The sequence below is a fragment of the Glarea lozoyensis genome (assembly GCF_000409485.1).
Source record: "Glarea lozoyensis ATCC 20868 chromosome Unknown GLAREA6, whole genome shotgun sequence".
In the NCBI taxonomy this organism is placed as follows: Eukaryota; Fungi; Ascomycota; class Leotiomycetes; order Helotiales; family Helotiaceae; genus Glarea; species Glarea lozoyensis.
In genome coordinates this window covers 2,581,821-2,601,516 of record NW_007361001.1, presented here as the reverse complement: position 1 = coordinate 2,601,516, position 19,696 = coordinate 2,581,821, and the positions used below count along the sequence as shown (strand labels likewise).

The window sequence follows — 19,696 nt, the reverse complement described above, 5'->3', positions numbered from 1 at the left end:
TTTAAGATAAGTTGCGTAACAATATCTGATAGTTTTGGAGGTTCTCGCCTCTGAATGGTATCATATGTCATGATAAATACAAGAGCGTGTGCCCATCGATATCATCTTCCTTCGTTTGCCAGTATATACCCCTGACCCAACTCCACAATGCGCCGAAAATGTAAAGATTTGTACGCCAAATGAATGCTCTCCAATGCTTTTTGAGTGCTTAACATATCCAACATAAACCTATTGTCAAGCGTCCCCCATTTGCAACATATGACCCATCTTTTCGATCTGTAACAGCTGATTAGGACATGGTCAGAGAGCTTGTGATAGCTGTACATACCTTTGTCTTTAGATACCCACCCACCTCTTGACTTCGAATACCACCAGTCTTTCCCCTCCAGGCTAGGGGAATCATGGGCACACGTTCCTTCACCACGATCTCTCTGTTGGGCCCTTCAACAGCCCGGACCTTGTCGGGATTATTTGTGAGAAGTCGAATCTCTTCCTGCCCTAGATCTTGTAACATCGCGGTAGCTAGACCATAGCTTCGCGCATCTGCAGGGTGTCTCAGGAGCAAATTCGCTTCAACCGTATCTGAGCCAAGATCTTGCAAGTTGTATGCTTTGAGCTTCTCGCCTAACCCAATTCCACGTCCTTCCTGTCGAAGGTAGATAATAATACCACCTCCGGATCCTGGCAGGGACATCAAGCGCGCAGCTTCATCTAGTTGTTCTCCACAATCGCATCGCGCGGACCAGACGGTTTCGCCAGTGTAACATTCCGAGTGTATTCTCACCAATGGAGGATCTTTCTTGGTATTCTCTGTCAAATTCTCTCCTCCAGCTTTCTCAATTGTGTTTCCATTCGTATTTTCAGGCATCTTCGAAGCAGTCCGCCCAGGATACAGCCGTCCAGTATATGCTCCTCGAATCAGCCTATCCATTTCCGTCTCCCCATCGCGGGGTCGATCCAGGCTTGTACTCCTAATAGTATTTCCAAAAACAATCGCCAAATGCTCTTTATTATCCTCGTTATTCGTGTATAAATGTAAATACATTTCTGTTCCGCTAATTGTGGTTGGGATTCTTGCGCGAACAACGCAATTGACTTCCGGCAACTTCTTCAGAAGTTTAGGTTTCTTCTGACCGCATCCTCCATTCGGGGCGCTACTATCGACTGGTATTGGTTTCGGCACATGCTGGGTAGCAGCTGGATGTGAAGGTGTTTGTATGCCCGGAGTTGAGGGTGGGGTAAAGGCGGGGGACACGAGTCCTGGTAATGATGAATCGTGGTCGGGAGTCAGCGGTGAGTCCCTGTGTGAGTGATGAGATGGTATGGATGAATTGGATATGTTAAGAGTGTTTAAATCGAGTTCGGAGATGGCGCGCGAGACGGGTATGGGACGTGGGGAATAGAAGGGTGGTAATTGAGGGACCTCATCGCTTTCGATGTCGTGATTGGGGTTCCAGGACGAGGAATGTGAGGGATGTGAGGGATGGGAGGGATTCGAATCGAGAGTCGGCATGATGGCTAAGAACTATGGAGGTTGAGACGGCATGTGTGGGTTAAAGCGTGGTACAAATGTAGAGGATTGAAGGTGGTGGAATGCGAGACGGATCGTGGTAATAATATCGCAGCGGGACTTTGTTTCAATGTCCCGAGGTCGGCTCTGTCAGCTCTTTTTTTGCGCTGTCAGCATTCGGCATCAGGTGTAAGCCCAAACAGACACATATTACTGTACGAAGCTGGTGTTCCCCAAAGCAAACGAAGTCTTAATAATCACGAATATTTGTATATAAATCATTCTTTCTTCTCCTTCACCCAGAAACAAATTGCTAGAAATAAAAGCCGCGATCACGTGCATTTCCCTCCCCGCATTTGCACACTATCGGCAGCGGGAGCCGACATTCCAACTCTTCATCTTATCTCTTTCCGACAACGTGCCTCTGAGACGAATGAATGCACCTTTATAACTGCCGTTACATCCTTTCTCCAGAGATCAACTTTATCAACAGGAAGATAGCTAACCACCAAACAGAGGCCTGACCTGACAACGCAGACACACAAAGGGCCTCCCTCTATTATTTGCCCCTCGTTTCTTCTCGAATTGTCCAATTCGGACAATTCTCGCTATGACGTCGCCTTCTCTGCTAGCACTATTCGTTTGCAGAGCCTCTATTCTGGTATCAAGGTCCCCTGCTCGAGCCTTGTCGATTCCAACAGAACCAATGAGAAATAGGACTGAGACAATTGAAACTACGGTCGAAGGAGAAGGAGAAGCCGCTCGAAAACCCCTCGAGCAATGAAACCTTGAGGTCCACTTCCAACCTCCACTGGCTCCAATGCTAGTGACGGCATAGATCCAGATTGGAAATCAATTTGAGGTGACAAAGAAAGGCTAAGTCTAAATTTTCTTTGGGGCAGGTGTATTTATTTTGCACGAGTATCAATCATATTTCCTTCCAATTATTCATACTCTAGATTTCACTATACCACGAAGTCTTCTTTACCAAATCACCAAATCATACAACATGCCAAACCGTTACGAATCCGATACCTCAGATGCTTCCCCTCTCGGGAAGCCGCTCAAGTTTGAGTTCTCTGGTAAAACCGCTAGGAACCGATTCTTGAAGGCCGCAATGACAGAGCGTATCTCTTCATGGGATCCGAAGGATTTCAGCAAAAGAGGAATTCCTTCCAAGAACTTGATCAATGTGTACAGGCGCTGGGGCGAGGGAGAGTATGGTCAGATTCTCACAGGAAACATCATGATCGAATATGACCAGTTGGAAGCGATGGGCAACCCAATCATTCCTCGCGAGGCGGAATTCTCTGGAGAGAGATTCAATGCTTTCAAGGAGCTTGCGGAAGCCTCAAAAGCGCATGGTTCCTTGATTGTAGGACAGGTCAGCCACCCGGGGCGACAGTGCGAGCAGAGGATCCAGCCAAACCCTATGTCTGCTTCTGATGTTCAACTAGAAGGTATGTTTATGAAATGCCACCATAGAAATATTCTTGCTAACAGAATCGTTCAGGCAATGTGATGGGTATGCAGTTTGCTAAGCCGCACGCCGCCACCGACGAGGAGATCGCTAGAGTCATTGATGGATTTGCGCATGCTGCCGAGTACCTCGAGAAAGCTGGATATGATGGTATTGAGCTTCACGGAGCTCACGGTTACCTACTCGCCCAATTCCTCTCCCCAACAACAAACAAACGTACAGACAAGTACGGAGGATCGCTCGAGAACCGCCTGCGCCTCATTCTAGAAATTGCGGAAGAAGTCAGAAAGCGGGTTTCCAAGGAGTTCATCATTGGGATTAAGGTCAACTCTGTTGAGTTCCAGGACAAGGGGTTTACCCCAGAAGACGCGAAGGGACTATGCCAGGCTCTTGAGAAAGCACGATTCGACTATGTTGAATTATCTGGTGGAACCTACGAGTCCCTAGCTTTTGGACACAAGAGAGAGAGCACCAAGAAGCGCGAGTCATTCTTCATTGAATTCGCCGAAGAAATCGTCAAGCCACTCACCAAGACCAAGACTTATATTACCGGTGGAATGAAGTCGGTTGGAGCTATGGTTAAGGCGCTGGATACCGTCGATGGTGTTGGGCTCGCCCGTCCCACATGTCAGGAGCCACGATTCCCTAAGGAAATACTTGAGGGCAAATACACGGGCGCGATTCACATGTTGCTTGACGATAATGATTTCGGTTTGACTAACGTTGCGGCTGGTACGCAGATTAGACAGATTGGAAAGGATCAAGAGCCAATTGATTTGAGTGTCCAGGAAAACGTCGATGCGTTCAAGAAGGATATGGAGACATGGGGGAAGAAGCTGGGTGGTGACAAGGAGATGAATGAGTATGGATATGTTGATTTAAGCCAGGCTGCTAAGCCTTATGGTCCATCATAGAGATAGCATTTGTGTATAGATAAATATAGGCACTTTAATCTTGTCTCCTCGGAATTCGTATTCGTGTCGTATTTATCAGCCACAGGGCTGAGTTAGAACTTAACCTTAAATATTCCAAGGTTTGTTGTGTTCCCAGGTTGCTTCAGATCTAGATGTCGTACCGATTTCGGGTAGGGGTGCGTGCGATGTCTAGACCACGGGTTGAAATTAATTAGCTGTTCCAATTAAACTCTAATGGAAGACTTTTAAGGTATTCGATGGGAAGTGTTTTTCTCTCAAGCCGATCTAAATCAAGAGCTGTTCATTGATCGTGTAAGCTTGATGAGCAACTAGGTATTCAGTCAACTAAGTCTGGGTTACCCGTCCGAAGTACCCCTCCGAACATCCCTATCCCCTCGTGCCTAACTCCCTACCGGGATTACGCGGCAACTACTGCGGTCAAGACAAAGTGCCGGATCTCACTTCAGCTCTACAACAGTGACGAGGATAGTGAGTTGGGTTTATTCCGTGTTGTATACAAGTATTGGAAATTCGGCTCTTGTTGGGTGAGGAATGGTTCAAAGCTAGTGTGGGACGACGTTGTCAATTGATCGATTGCAGGCCAAAGAAAATGGAGGGACATAATAGAGCTATGAATGCTGCGAGGAGGCCGCACACGAAGACGAGAACAGGGTGTCGGACCTGTAAGAGGAGGAAGATTAAGGTGGGTTCAAAATGATCTATTGAGTAACATTTGGGCGGGCTACTTGGGTGTCGTCGGGGTTTCTCATTGGCTTTTGGTTACAAATGGATTCCTGTTTCTTTACGGCTTCTTCTTCACTCCTTGTATATGATTTTTGAGAGATTCATAGGCTAACTTAGCGAGAAAGTGTGATGAGGGTCGTCCATCCTGTTGGAACTGTCTTAAACACTCTGTCATATGCGATTTCCTCCCTGACGCAGGAGCTTCACCGGGAAGTACATCAACAGTTAATGGAACCGCCTCTCACAAAAACGCTGCATTCATCAGTGGGAAAGGATTTTGGTATATTCCTGGCTATATATGTCCAGATGTCACCTCACCCAGCGGAACGACCTCCTACGAGCTAAACATGCAAGACATGGAACTCCTCCACCACTGGACCATCTCAACAAGTCTCACAATGACTTCAGACCCAGTCGTCCGCACCACCTGGCGCACCACAGTCCCCCAAATAGCCTTCCAAAACCCCTTCGTCATGCGCGGCATCCTCGCCCTCTCGTCCCTCCACCTCGCCCACCTCACCCCCTCAAAACGAGACATCTACCTCTCCCTCTCAACCTTCCACCACGAAATGGCCCTCCCAGAAGCAACCTCCGTCCTCCCCGCCATCGACGCCTCAAACTGCAACGCCCTGCACATCTTCTCCATCCTAACCGCCATCCACACCCTCGGCCGCCCGCGCCAACCCGAAGACTTCCTCGTCGTGGGCGAACAGGGTATCGCCAAATGGCTCGTTCTCTTCCAGGGCGTTGTCCACATCATCGAGCCGTTTGAGGAGATCATGGCTCAAGGCCCGCTCGCGCCGTTCTGTACAGCACGTATGCACCGCCAGCAACAACGCGTTTCATGCATTGAAACTGCAACGACTGATTACCTCTCCTCGCTGCGGGAAAAACTGCTAACATCCCTCTCCACCCCGGAATACATGGCCATCTACACCGAAGCCATCGACTCCCTCTCCAACTCGTTTAATTTCATGTACTCCTGCCCCGCGCACTCCTGGGAGATGGGGGATGTGTTTATCTGGCTGTTCTGTAGTTCGGGGGAGTACCTTCACTTACTAAAAGAGGGCCGGCAGGAGGCGTTGGCGATATTCGCGTACGCGTGTGTGCTGTTTGGGAAGTTAGAGGTGTATTGGTGGATGGAGGGGTGGAGTGGGCATTTGATGTTGAATTTGTGGAGGTGGTTGGATGAGGAACATAGGGGGTGGATTGAGTGGCCGGTTAATGAGATTGGGTGGAGGCCGCCATATGAATTGGTTGAGGTGGAGATGAAGGAGTAGTGTGTTTTTTGGGTTGAGATGACATTTTTAGATGTAGTGTCCGGGTTTTGGGAGTTTTGGGTACTGGACGTTTGGAATGTATATATGGATATATGGACGTAGAGTACTGCCCAAGAGCAATCTGAACCTATTTAACTTTGACTACGTGCCTTTCTCCTCGATAGCTATCAACTTGTCTGGCGCTGTTTGCATGATGCCACGTAGTACCTCAGATTCAATCACAAAACACTTGCCAGTGAATGATTGATACATGTACTATGAGAGGAGGGTTAGACCATGAATTGAGTGGTTTTGAAAGTGTTTGAGTGAGGGAACATGTCGCTGGCAAGGTTCGAAGTGAGGAGCAGACTGGAAAGGAGAAGAAAATGCGTCTCGGGGTCGGGGGAAACGGCCCGACGATGGTCAAAGCGTTCTCGTCACTCAACTACTTCCTTCCAAGTTGCAGCTCTTCCATCAACAACATCCAGAAGTGTCAACATATATAGGTAGGTAGGCTTTACTCGGGCTGTACCATACTAGCGATCTGGCACTTCTCGTGTGTTTATATTTCCCAGAAGGACGGCGCATCTGGAATTGAGTTGCTTTCAGACTTCGCAATCAACATGGACAAATCTCTATTGATAGATCTTGAAGCTACGTAACGCGTTGCGCACGTCTCTCACGATTTCGAGAACCATACTACTTGTATATCCAAGTGCTCCTGAGTATAACTTTTCGTTGCAAGCGACCATGTCGCCAATCCTTTGCAATCCCTGCGCTGGTTTTCTGCAGCAAGCAATGATTCCAGATCCAACTGGAATATACTCACATACTATGAGTCAACGATGGCGTTTACGGTCGAACACTGGTCATCTGCTATCGGAAGACTGTGAGCTTTGTGCTTTGATTCGGGCGGCGTTGAATGGGGGTGAAAATCGAGACCTTTCCCCACTGGAAGCAATGCGACAAAACGAGCGGTGGAAGTCACGAGTTCTGGACCACGGCAAAAATGGGAAGCCATACCCGCAGCTGACTGTCCGATTTTTAGAGGGCTGTAATTTAGTAGGAAATCGAAAGGAACGCTTTAGGAGAGCTGGAATTGCTGGGTTACATGTTGAGATTGCGAAAGTGGGAGAATCCAGAACGGGGTATCACCGGGGACATTTAAATTTTTATGCCAGTGCTGGTAAGTGTACACTTCAGACTTAACCCGTGATACTGATCCAGATTCAGGAAGTCCCGCTGCTAAATCTGGAAGAATCGTAGGCCAGCCACCCCTTCCTACTGGTGATTCTGCAGAAGCGCTTGCTCGTCTACGCGCTCAGTTCGAGCAGTGCTTGGCTTCTCACGCCGAATGTAGAGGTGGCAGGCCAGCCGAGGATGTAAGTACGGTCGGTGGCATTCAGTCTCTTCTTGTATCTTTCCTCTACAACCAGCTGTCAAGCAAGGAGTTCACATACCAAAAATGGCGTAGAAACTGCAACTAAATTTCAATGCCTAGTTACCGATGCTCCCTACTCGTGTTATTGATCTTGGCCAACCAGGAATTTCGGATACTCCCCGTCTCCTGGAGACTCTAGGGCTACGAGCTCATTACACAGCTCTCAGCCACTGCTGGGGTTCTACAGAAAATCGACCGCTTGTAACGACGAAACAGAAGCTTTCGAAGCATTGCCTCCGAATTGACGACGTTCCGAAAACATTCGAAGATGCTTTTCTCGTTACCCGAGCGCTCGGTCTCCGATACATCTGGATTGATTCTCTATGCATTGTTCAGGACGACGATGAGGACTGGACGAGAGAGTCTCAGGTAATGGGGAAGATTTATGAACGAGCTCAGGTGACCATCGCTGCATCTGATGCCTGGGACTCTACGAGAGGGCTGTTTGTGACCTGCCCTTCGCTTCCACCTCCTTTGGAGATTCCTTTCATTGATCCGACATCACGAGAGCGACAAGGGTCTTATTTCATCTCGTTGCCAGCCTCCTTTGGTAATATTGACCCAGAAGAAAGTGTGCTCAATTCAAGAGCATGGGCCACACAAGAATGGATGCTTTCACATCGGATGGGTCATTTCCTTGCTGGAGGCACTGTCGTAAGTATATCTTGTCCTCTTCTAGGCTCACTTATCACTCCCTCTTTGCGACCAGCGGTAGGGAACTGTGAAGTGTATCCGATCATCATTTAAATTTTCATTGTGATTGTTTGGGTTGCCTTGAGACCATGCTACTTTTGGTGAATCAGGCTCTGCTTTTGAGATTGAAGCTGGAAATTTTCTCCTTCCTGTTACTTGAGACACTACTAAATTGTTACTGGGTTGAGCTGAGCTATTACCCGGTTTGGATTGGAGCGGGCGCGAAAATCCTCAATTTGGTTCCTTCAGCTAATTCTATGGCTGACATGTACTAATACCATAAACAGTGGCGATGTAAAAGCCTCCACCACACTCGATTCGAGTTGCACACTCCCGTCAAAGATGCAGATTTTGGTGTCCATGAAAGTGGCTTGATTTGCTATCTATCTAAGCAAAATCCAAAATGGGAGGATCTCGTAGAACAGTTTACAAAACGAAACCTGACCAAGCCGAAAGATAGACTCTACGCGTTACAAGGACTCGCAGACATGATAGGGCAAGGTAGGGAAGATGACTACTATTTTGGCTCGTGGTCTGCAGACATCGTTTCTCAGCTTCTGTGGATATGCACGGATGAGGTTAGAAGCACTAAAGCTGTACTGCCAAAAGTACCGTCCTGGTCTTGGATGTCCACCCAGGGCCCTGTCCGTTTTTGGCGGAAGGATATCTTGAAGATTGCGGGATCTAACATCTGCCAAGATGTTGAAATTACTAGCGACGCATCAATTCGAATGACCTGCCGCTTCAACAAGATCGGTGAATTATGGCCATATATGCTTGAAAAATGGGACGCAAACGATAATTACGACTCAAGTCCGAGATACAGCTTTCCTACATCCATCAAAAGAATGCATTTGGAACTCCTCCCTATTCGACCACTGCACTATTTCCTCGAAACCAATATTTCTAGTTTATTGGCATTTTTTGACACAGGGCTTGCTCCAGATGAACCGGTGTACTGCGCCTGTCTGTTTTCCGAGGGCGGAGATCAAGATGACCAGTCTCCAATTATCAATCTTTTGCTTCTACGTGAAGGAGAGGACGGCGCTTTTTATCGGATCGGTGTTGGAATAGCGTTGTTGTTTGAAAAGGGATTTGGAACTGGGTCTTCGGGCTTTGGAGAGACTTTTCGCCGCATTGAAATACGTTGACAGGCTAGTTTTGAATGATTGCCATCGCTTCTACAAATGTTGTTCAAATGGCCGTATCGGCATCAGCTTATTACAAAACACCAGGGTTTGCAAATTGGAATCGGTCGATACCGAGAGGCTCGTGGGTGTACTGCTTTTGCGGAGCACTGCGAGAAGGGCACTGTTCATGCAACATAAAATCGTCTGGCATTATTCTATCAACCAATCCACCTCATCAGGCAGCTCGGCACTTAAATCCAGCAAATCCATCAGCGGTAAATCTTCCTCTTTCTCAACTTCAACCCAAAGAGCCTCAAAGGCCTTGCCAAATACACTTCTCAGTCCAACGAACCGACTTACCTCCCCGTCATCATCATCAAAAGACTGTAAAGTCATACTAGCCTTCAACCCGCCAAGATAACTCACAAACCACCGCCTGAAATCCCAGATCCCGTCGGAGAAACTTCCTCCCACTAAAGCTAACCAAACTAGTAGAGAGTTGTAAGTGGATGAAAGAGGGATAACACTGAGCGATTGTTGGAGTTGAGTGAGAAGGATAGATGGTCCTGTGGTTGAATGTGGGAATTCCTGAAGGATGGCTTTCAGATATAAGAGAGACGCTATACGAGTTGCTTTATCCAGCGGTGATTCCTCGCCAACTCTCGATAAAGTGGTTGGGAATGTGAGAAGTTGGTATTCTATAAAATACAGATCTTCCAAGAACATGGAGGGATCGAGGGCGTGTTTTGCTGATGAGGCAATGTGGACGGCTTGAGTGAAGAGGACCATGGTTGAGATGATGGGAATCAGTCTGTCATGGGTTCCATATTGGGTGAAAAGGGTTTCAATTTCAAGAGTCAGATTGTCGCGTTTTTCCTGTGGGAGGACGGTCCATATGGGATCTCGATCTGACCTCTCAAACTCCAGAAGAGGCGCCGAAGCGTAGTCTATTGCGCCTGTGACATCTGCTCTTTATCGAGTCAACTTCGAAAGTTTGGGGCAGAGTAGGGTAGCCATACCGACGAATCTTCGCTTGCACCATGGGATGTAAAGGTCCCTTATTTCCACGCAAAGTGATCATCTGTTTGATCCCCAACATGTGCGTTTGCCATAAATCAGGCTTTCCAGCAATAGACTTAAACCATTCGTAAGTACTCATCAAATCATATCACATCAAATTTCTCTCACCTCTCCCAGCGCCAAACAAGTCACAGCCCCAATAGTATTATCCTCCACCTCCCTCCCCCCACTCAACCTTCCATTCACAATCCCCACCAGTTTCGAAAAATGATACATCGTCTCCTTCGACTCCCTCTTCCCATCCAACAACGCCAGATACAACGCTCCAGCATACAAAATCCCATGCAGTAACGCCTCATCACCCATCGCCATCTGGAACCAACTCGGTGACCGCAAAGGGTTCGAAGATAAACAGGATTCTAACGGGTACAGCCGTTTCGGAGCGTGCGTTATGTAGTTTTTGAGCAGCGAGAAACTGGTTTCTTCCATGGCGATTGGGTAGGCGAAGGTTGAGAGTGTTGTGGGGTTGCCTAGGGTGCGTGGGGTGGGCTGTTTACGCTTTCGAGACGTGGCGTTCAATTTGGACTCAGCGATGATGTCTTCCTTAGATGTCTTTGACTTCTTCTCTTTCGCGGCATTACGCACATACTCATTCCGAACATGCGTCCGAACCAGCTTCCTCACAGCCGGATCTTTACTCCGTCCTGGCTCGATCGCGTTCACGAACTCGAAGTGTCGTGCATATACGACTCCATTCTCTTTCCTCTTACCCTGTACTACCTTCTTCGCCGTATCCACTTTACTCTCTCCTTTCGATGGTGCTCCCCCTAACGGCTGTTTCCGCGAAGGCAACCATCCCTTGTGGACAGTGATCAAAGGGCCTTCAGGCACGATTATGCTGAACCCGTCCATTTTCTGTGTGTATCAAAGAAGGTGGATGCTTCGGGATGGCATGGGTGAAATAGGAAAATGAAATGTCTGGTCTTAGAAAGCAGGAGTGTATCGCCGATAGGGAGTTTCTGATTATGTGATCATGGTTGGCGAATGGGTGGGCTTGTGTGCATGCGAGGTTGATTACTATGGATAGAGCATTCTCCTAGAAGGGGAATATTGGTGCGTCTGGGTGGTTATGGAAGGTATTGGGTGTTTTGAATTTGTGAGGTCGGTGGTATGATGAGATGAATTTCTGACAGCGAGCATATATCGCACAAATGAGTTATACCGACTCAAAGCGGGATTGTTACTAATCTTATATTTTGTAAGCATTCTTATACGGCGGCTCTGACTAGAGAGTATTTGAAGAGGGACCCCGGGGTTTCGGTGCGTTTGAAGACAAGTCGGATTAATCATTCATTGTTGATGAGATGGGGTTGGTGATATGAATGATTGCCGAGGCATGTTTTGCGATGACTTCAGGGGGTCTGAGACTCTGATGAGATGTGATTTTGAGGTGTTTTAGGTAAGGGTATAACGATTATTGGTACTTGATCGCCTTGTGTTAAGAGGTGCGACTCGGTAGTGGTGGATTAGCTCCTTTATACAATGTTTTCCTTCAACCTTTCAATACATAACTTCGCAACACTTTAGAAATACTAAGAACGTTGTCTTAACATATACAGAAAACACCCATGTAATCACTATCGTCAACGAAAACCCTTGAAAGATTCTCCTAAAACCCGATTCCCTAGTCTCCAGCAGTAGATTTCGATGTTGAACTAAACTATTACGTCAACTCAGCAAACTTTGAAACACGAGCTGTCCTAGCGGTAACTCACATATCTTGCAGTCGAATCCGACATCCACCAGATCTATTCGATTCAATCAACATCTTGTCTTTCTATCGTCAGTTAAATTTACTACCTACTGGGTATTTTATTCAGGTCATTTCGGTCGATTGGATGTTCAACACCCCTATGTACCTACACTTCGACATGGAGTGACAAACTCGTTAGGAGGTCCGTGGGATATTACTACTTGTGTTGTCCACAGCGAACCCTCTTTACTGTTCTGCTTCCGCCGAGTCTGGGTCTTTGCTTTACGACAGTGGTGATGGAGTATTAGTAGCGCACTTCGTTTTTCAAACATCTCAAATTTGAAGTGGTTAACAACCGAGAAGCTTTGAACCGAACTAGGCACGACCTCGAAGGACAACTGCTTCGCTTGTGTGAGAAGTCATGGACAACTCAGGACAGGAATTCGCTCTTCATCTAATCATTCCATCGTGTGTATCATCTACATATCTATCAAACTTCTCAAAGCTTCTCCTTACCATCCGCATCCTCCTTACCATGCAACTCGCAAAACGCCTTGAACGTAGTAAACTCCTCTCCCTCGCTCTCCAACACAACTTCCGCCGTGGACCCAACAAAGTAGACATATCCCGTCTTGATCTCCTCCACTTTAGGTCCAACACTAATTTTCCCTTCCCCGGATGTACAGATAAATATACTTGGTCCCTCGATGGCCTCGAACGTAGCTTTTGCTCCCTTCTTCTTTAAATCTGTCTTGACAACACTGAACTCCTCGATTGGTGGGTCATAGAGCGTTGCGGCGGATCCAGATGAGTAGGCCTCCCGGTTCAAGGTGACGTATGGATAATCGACTGGATTCATCTTTTGCTCCTCAATTGGAGCGTAGCTGTATGTTAACATTGATGTCAACGTATCCACATCCTTGAATTTTGGCGTGAAGCCAGCACGAACAACATTATCTGACGCTGCCATACATTCAATGATGTTTCCGCTCAGGTAGGCGTGGATGTCATCAGCCTTCAAGAACATTGCCTCTCCAACTTCCAATTTCACGTAGTTGAGGAAGAACAGAACGAATAGTCCTATATCCCCAGGAAATTGAGAGTCTAGCCGAACAACTAGGTCTGCCAGTTCTTTCCCAGTATTAGACGGCCCGCCCCCACCAGCAAAATCCGAACCCTCCTTCTTTGCAGCTGCAATCAAGTCCTTACTTGCCTGTTCAACGTCTTCAGGCTTCGATTGCATCAGAGAGGTGAAGAGCGTCTGTAATGCCTTCTTGTTCTTTTCCTCGTCCTCTTTTTTATCAGAGGTCTCCTGCCCACTCACAGCACCTTGGAATTCTTTGGCTTTAGACTCGCCTACCAGCTTTTGTAACGATGGAACCGACGAAAGGAAATGGGAGATCTCCGCGAGAGGTCTAAAACCACACAACCCATCAAAAGGTGTGATTGCAATCGTCATTTCCGGCTTATGGTTGTCATCTGGATAATTTTTGCTATCCTTCTTGTGTAGCTGTTCTGCCAGTTTCTTGTTAGGATGTGCTTGTATGCTCAAAGCTTTGCCAATTGACAGAACTTTGAAAAGAAATGGCAATTTGTTTTCGAACTTTTCGGTAATTTCGGTGGACATTAATTGTTGATTTTGTTGTACCATATCCAGTAGGGTCCGTTTCGACTCGACGTCCTTGGAAGGATTTGAGGGGTGGGTTCCCATCCATAGCTAGACACAATGAGCGTGATATCAATAATTGGGATCTTGTATGTACCTCGGCATATGGTTTATCTTCTTGAATTGAGAACCCTTCCGCAGGAGTGGCAGCAGCGAATTTGGCAGCTGCTGAATCCTTTCCAACTTTGCCCCAATCGTAACTGTTGACGCCACATTGAAGGCGGAATAGAGGAACTTGTAGTACCATTGTGCGGTTATGAGTAATATTCCAAGAAACGGTGGCGCTTGTAGAGTGAGTGGTTGAATGATCTGACAGTTCCAACAGCAAAGAAAGGATTCAATATTCTATGACAACAGAACAAATGGAGTCTACAGCAAAACCTAACGTAAACGGTGCGAGAGCGCAACGTCACAAATGCGCGATGGTCTAGATTACCCCGCGCTAAATTTGAGGGAGTGGCCCAAGCTTCCCCCTGCACCCTACAAGTACCTTCGTACCTTCCACCTCACTCTCTTTCCTCTCTTCACCCAACGGTCGCATTCGACACCATAAGCTTTGGTCTACACTCACAATACACACGCGGAAAACTCTATTTAGAAACGCAAGAACGTTCCTACCCCGTCACTCCTTTTCGAAATCGTTAGGTAAGTCACAATTGAGCTTCATCTGTAGCCTGCTTCCAATCAATCACGCAACCAATTTTGGCCGATCATACCCGGTTCTTTTGGTACTTTTGGAGTTCTTTTTGGAATTGTTGAACTCGCAGCTAACATGGATTTCAATTCAGACCTCATACCGGAAAACCTGAGACCGGGGAAGAACGATACCGGTCTGCAGCGCTTCTTGGGATCCATCGGGAATTCGCCGAGAAGAAGACCTGGACTTGGGAATTCGAACCCGTCTGCTGGTTCAGCCACGCCCACGACAAGACCCTCGCTTAGATCAAGTACATCGATACAAAGCTCGAATTCCACTGCTCAAACAGAGACACGGCCTACCAGCGTAGAGACAAGGTCTCCCAACGAAGAAACACCCGAACGGCAACCTAGCAAAAAGATTGTAAAACTCCCTATAGCCGTACATCTCACTGGTGGGCAAGTGAAACGCGCGAAGCAGATAGTTATATCCGACCAAGAGTTGTACACGACCACTCAAACAGATACGCGATACACCACCGAAGAGACCTCTACAAGGCAAGCCAGCGAAACACCTTCAACAATCTCTTCGCCTACTGACGAGGAAACAGAAGGTATGTCTGCTCGACCTCCTCGTGCAAGAGGCGGCCGTGGAGGCGTTAATGACCAAGGAGAAGAACAAGCACTATGGAACGACTTTCGTGGAGATTTCGCGCAGCTCCAATCTATGGAGCAGAGATCGGCAGTTGTTGTGGAGCTCATATTCGAGAAGCAAGAACGGATGCAAGCTTTCAAGGATCTCGGGAAAAGTATGTTCTCCTTTCATTGCTGTTTTGCCAGAATTGATGTTGACGAGTGTAGAAATTCCGATATCTGATATAGATGAACTGGATAAGCTGTATCGCGAAAATGTGAGCATCGCAGAGAATATGAAGACGATTCTAGGTAGCGATGGTGGCAGTGGAGCAGTACAGAATCTTGGCATTCTCAAAGCTCTTGTTGAAAATAACGAGAATACAAGAGAGGACGTCACGACATCGCGCGGTTCTACTTCTCGGGACTCTCACTCAAGATCGGCAGTTGATCCATTTGACGGACCATCAGCGTCTCCTGGCCCTTCGGCCGCCGAAAATCGACAGGTTAGAAAGCTTGGTGGCGGCAATGCTCGAACTGGAAGCCAACCTCCACGGAATCTGGATGTGATTATCCCCTCTGAGCCTGCGGAAAGGAATGCGGACAAAAAAAAGTCACCTATTCTGTTGGAGACGAAGTTGCTTTCAAACGAAAAATGGGTGAAGAAACCGATTGGATACAGGGTATCGTCACGAGAGTGATTGGAGAGGGCAAAAGTCGTCGTTACGAAGTTCGAGATCCTTATCCAGACGACCTCAACCAAGACAATTTGTATAAATCTTCAGCTTCTCAGATGGTTCCTATTCCCAAGCCAAACCTCAAGCTGGATGATTACGAGGTCGGAAAGCGGGTTCTTGCCCTTTACCCTGGAACGTCAACTTTCTACCGAGCCGATGTTAAACGTATGGTAGATGGGGAGAACGGAAGGGAGGTCTTGCTACTTTTCGAGGAGGAAATCGAGGGCCAACAAGAGAAACAAGTTGATCGTCAACATGTTCTTGATCACAAGGGAGTATGATTTCAATGAATGGTGACTTGGTAGGTATATGGAGTTTATAGGAAATACCCATGGGTCAAAAATTACTGGAAAGGGTCAGGCTTAGACTAAAGGTGTCGGAGTTTCATGCGTTACAATAGACACTTGCTCTATAAAATGTATACTTATATATTAATTAAATCAAAATCAAACATATTACAATAACATGAGGATCGACATAAATCGCAGTTTGCTCGGCGCCAGAACCCTGGATTTGGAAACACAAGTGTCGTCACATGACTCATAACGACGCGTTGAAAGTTAATCTGCCAGCACCCCTGAAACGACCGCGCCGAATCTCAATTGGCGTCTGGGATATCCATCGAATTTCCTTTCTCAAGCACCGTCATCACCGACCAAAAACGATATTTTCAAGCCTCGAAATTGCTCACATACCACCTCGCGATCCCTTTCCACTATTCAACGGCCACCATCTCTTGTGTCCCGACGCCATTTGACTCTCTTCAAAACAACACCCGCCAAGCACGTCCACAGTTTCAACACAGTCATCCCTTTTCGAACACAACTTCCTGACATCCAGCCTTGTCGAGAGTACAGTCGCAAGAGTACTACAATCAGCATTTATCGCCCACACTCCTAACGCTGCTAAATCTCCCACCCCTTCCTCATCGCGCGACTCCAGAACTACACCACCCACCGACTGCCAAAATGGGGGGTCAAATCTCTAAGATGATGGGCAAGATCTTCGGATCAAAGGAAATGCGATTGCTCATGCTAGGACTAGACGCCGCGGGCAAGACGACGATATTATATAAACTCAAGCTGAACCAGGACGTCACGACGATTCCGACGGTGGGCTTTAACGTTGAGACGGTCACGTATAAGAATGTTAAGTTTAATGTGTGGGATGTTGGGGGACAGGATAAGATTCGGCCGTTGTGGAGGCATTATTTTAGTGGTATGTTTTAAGGAAAAGGGGGATAAGAGCGCTGGGAAGACAGGAGATGCTAATTTTGGAGATAGGTACTCAGGGATTGATTTTTGTTATTGATTCGAGTGATAAGGCGAGGATAGATGAGGCGAGGTCGGAATTACATCGTATTATCAACGATCGGGAAATGAAGGAGTCGCTGTTACTTGTGTTCGCGAATAAGCAGGATATTCCAGGAGGTTTGTCTGCCGCGTCCGGATATACGAGCACCGCTGACATGAAGGACAGCAATGAAACCACAGGAAGTTACGGATGCGCTGAAGCTCACGCAGTTGAAAGATAAGATCTGGTTCGTAGTACCAAGTTGCGCGACAACGGGAGAAGGGTTATTAGAAGGATTGGTATGTCTTCCTGCAGACGTTCTTAGTGGGAGGTACTAATTTAATCAGGCATGGCTCTCAAATAACGTCAAATCACCACCCCAAGGCGCTGCGAAGAAGTAGGAAGCTTGAACCTCCCTGAACTCTGAATGCGAACCACCATCTAGAGGAAGCACCACATCTAAGAATCAACAGGACACACCCCCGCCCCCCAAACAACTCTTCCAGCGTCCTTCCTCGCCCAACTGACACCTCTCACTTCGGCCACTCCCTCTCACGAACCTCCGCACTACCTCCCCCTTTCTTCCCTTTCGCAATCAAAGCACGCAGGCGCTGGCATACCATTCAATATCTTCCACATTCTTCATCCAAAGGGCAAAGGAGCTCCATTCTAGCTATGCAAAACTTATTAATACCTTTCTTGTTTTGGTCCTTGTTTTTTTTTTTGATACCACCCGTTTTACTTATTTTTCTGTGATGAGGTAGGGGGGTTTTTGTGTTCGATTAGGCAATTTTGTAATGTAAAAGGTTATCGTGTATTTATAGGTTTTATCATATTTTAATGGAATGGGGTTTTTATGGCGTGAATCTGATTTGCGCTCATTGAATATGAGACTGGCAATGTAGCAAGGTCGTCCTGGTTGCCTCAATCCGCGTTCAAAACATAAGTGTAAGCTACAGAGTCTCAACTGTCAGTATTTGAACCCTCAGAACAAGCATAGTTAAAAGCTATAGGGAGTATTCACAATCAGGTATATAATCCCCTCCCCTCCCATTTCCATCCAACACCCCCTCCCCCCCAGCTTCCCATATCCACACCGCTACAGCAGGCCTACTACCTTAACCCCCAATCCACGCGCATCCGAGAATACGTATCTACACACCAGCGATAGTTACCTGGAGAAGTAGGTCTATTACAACTTAGCCTTTCCTGGTTTACCGCATCACGCACTACCTTCTGGATCCTCTATACCCCCCCAAAAAACCCTCTTTACCCCTCGTGAAGAACGAAACAGAAACCCTCAAAGTAAAGTAGGGATACTAGCGCGCCTCCGCTTCCAAACTGTATTTTTCTGATGGTGGAGTTTCAGCAGGTAACGCGCGTGCGTTTTCATTCTTATATTTGAAGTACTTACTTGATAGGAAAAAGGCGATTCAGAGGAGGTTTTTACTTTTAATAGCTAGATGCAATTTTTTTCGTTTTTCATTCTTTTTGTATCACTACTAGCTCTCTTGTCAAGACTTACATAATATACTTCACAACGCCCACGAATATGACGGCGATGTGAAATCTCAATCATCACAGGGTCCTAGAAATGAAGCACACTTTGAATTTCAAGAGTCGTTGTTGGATCTCAAGAGATGTATATTAAAGTTTTTCAATTGTTTTTTGTTTCTATTTTTGCCCATACTACCTAGCTACAAATAGCCAGGTAAATTATGATCGTGATTTCAAAATGAATTCCCCATCCGTGGACTTCCCACCTCCGTGCCCAAACTCCTTGCTCTGACTTTCTCTCATTTGTTTATACAAAGGGGGTCGTGAATTTCGTGATTTGTGCTGTGGTGTGTCGCTGTGATGATATGAGGGTTGAGGTTCGGTGTGATAATGTGAGGATTGGCATGAGTGATAATGGTGATAATGAGATTGGGTGAATTGGCGAGGTTGAGGTTGATCGAAGGGGTGATGTTTTGATGTGGTGATGGAGTTGAAGTATGTCGTTGAGGTGTTATCATATTTGATGCCAATTTTCAGCGGTATTGGTGTTTCCCACTCCGTCAAGCCGCCCTATTGCCTCCTCCCCCAAAAGCCACCCCTTAACGGAAGCAGTTAAGACCGCACAATCTGAATCTGAAGACAGGACGATGAACACCATGACGATCCGCGGTAACGTTTCCACCCGCGCGACGACCACCGAATCCCTTATTATAGAAGAAACCCATATTGATTGTGTTGTTGTATGACTTGAAGATTGTCTGATTGTATGACAGAATGAGGTTTGTATGACAATCAGAATTCCAGGCGAGGGGACATATGAATTATATACCCAGCCTTCCTCTCATATCATGCGATTCTGAATCAATTTACCCGCCTCCTTGCCTTGAATCCAATCTCAACAAACAAAACAATGCCTCAGATGACGTATCCAATCAAGGAACGCAGCCTTGGCGACTGCTTGTCTGAGGTGTTGGCCGTGCTGGCGTGACGTGGGGCTTGTGGCGGTGCACGCTAAAATGGGTTGACACAAATTCAGCCACAGCTAGACACCGCGGATCTTGGGGTCACACCAAGTTCTCGTGGGAAATTCCCACTCTTCAGGATTGTTTGACGCGCACAAAAGGCGGTATTTCTCGTTGGCCGTGGCGTTATTTGCGTTTAAGCTACCCTTGGGTTTATCGAATTGTTGGATGTTTCCGATGATAATCAATCAAATGTGTCATGCTTTCGATTATTCTGGTACAGTAGGGTTGTACACATCACACCGCAAACGAACTGTGGTGTTTTGCG

At 46.9% G+C, this 19,696-nt stretch overlaps 8 protein-coding genes across 8 annotated transcripts; 5 read left to right on the top strand and 3 right to left on the bottom strand.

Annotated features, from left to right (window-relative positions):
* Nucleotides 1-234: 234 nt before the first annotated feature.
* Nucleotides 235-1,513, bottom strand: GLAREA_03174 (RibA-like protein; the record flags this gene model as incomplete). The annotated part of the gene is made up of 2 exons (XM_008088258.1): nucleotides 235-276; nucleotides 329-1,513. The coding sequence occupies 2 exons, from the start codon at nucleotides 1,511-1,513 to the stop codon at nucleotides 235-237; spliced, it is 1,227 nt and encodes a 408-aa protein (XP_008086449.1).
* Nucleotides 1,514-2,519: 1,006 nt separating this feature from the next.
* Nucleotides 2,520-3,904, top strand: GLAREA_03173 (FMN-linked oxidoreductase; the record flags this gene model as incomplete). The annotated part of the gene is made up of 2 exons (XM_008088257.1): nucleotides 2,520-2,970; nucleotides 3,024-3,904. 2 exons carry the CDS (start codon nucleotides 2,520-2,522, stop codon nucleotides 3,902-3,904), a joined length of 1,332 nt encoding a protein of 443 aa, XP_008086448.1.
* A 635-nt stretch (nucleotides 3,905-4,539) lies between these two features.
* Nucleotides 4,540-5,928, top strand: GLAREA_03172 (uncharacterized protein; the record flags this gene model as incomplete). Its single annotated transcript, XM_008088256.1, has 2 exons — nucleotides 4,540-4,729; nucleotides 4,766-5,928. 2 exons carry the CDS (start codon nucleotides 4,540-4,542, stop codon nucleotides 5,926-5,928), a joined length of 1,353 nt encoding a protein of 450 aa, XP_008086447.1.
* A 729-nt stretch (nucleotides 5,929-6,657) lies between these two features.
* Nucleotides 6,658-9,192, top strand: GLAREA_03171 (uncharacterized protein; the record flags this gene model as incomplete). The annotated part of the gene is made up of 4 exons (XM_008088255.1): nucleotides 6,658-7,093; nucleotides 7,141-7,289; nucleotides 7,409-8,002; nucleotides 8,329-9,192. The coding sequence occupies 4 exons, from the start codon at nucleotides 6,658-6,660 to the stop codon at nucleotides 9,190-9,192; spliced, it is 2,043 nt and encodes a 680-aa protein (XP_008086446.1).
* A 189-nt stretch (nucleotides 9,193-9,381) lies between these two features.
* On the bottom strand, nucleotides 9,382-11,103 carry GLAREA_03170 (uncharacterized protein; the record flags this gene model as incomplete). The annotated part of the gene is made up of 3 exons (XM_008088254.1): nucleotides 9,382-10,141; nucleotides 10,191-10,306; nucleotides 10,360-11,103. The coding sequence occupies 3 exons, from the start codon at nucleotides 11,101-11,103 to the stop codon at nucleotides 9,382-9,384; spliced, it is 1,620 nt and encodes a 539-aa protein (XP_008086445.1).
* Nucleotides 11,104-12,443: 1,340 nt separating this feature from the next.
* GLAREA_03169 (RmlC-like cupin) lies at nucleotides 12,444-13,857 on the bottom strand (the record flags this gene model as incomplete). Its single annotated transcript, XM_008088253.1, has 2 exons — nucleotides 12,444-13,661; nucleotides 13,708-13,857. 2 exons carry the CDS (start codon nucleotides 13,855-13,857, stop codon nucleotides 12,444-12,446), a joined length of 1,368 nt encoding a protein of 455 aa, XP_008086444.1.
* Nucleotides 13,858-14,382: 525 nt separating this feature from the next.
* On the top strand, nucleotides 14,383-15,897 carry GLAREA_03168 (uncharacterized protein; the record flags this gene model as incomplete). The annotated part of the gene is made up of 3 exons (XM_008088252.1): nucleotides 14,383-15,055; nucleotides 15,108-15,538; nucleotides 15,562-15,897. 3 exons carry the CDS (start codon nucleotides 14,383-14,385, stop codon nucleotides 15,895-15,897), a joined length of 1,440 nt encoding a protein of 479 aa, XP_008086443.1.
* A 687-nt stretch (nucleotides 15,898-16,584) lies between these two features.
* Nucleotides 16,585-17,310, top strand: GLAREA_03167 (P-loop containing nucleoside triphosphate hydrolase; the record flags this gene model as incomplete). Its single annotated transcript, XM_008088251.1, has 4 exons — nucleotides 16,585-16,834; nucleotides 16,900-17,046; nucleotides 17,096-17,208; nucleotides 17,257-17,310. 4 exons carry the CDS (start codon nucleotides 16,585-16,587, stop codon nucleotides 17,308-17,310), a joined length of 564 nt encoding a protein of 187 aa, XP_008086442.1.
* Between the last annotated feature and the right edge of the window lie 2,386 nt (nucleotides 17,311-19,696).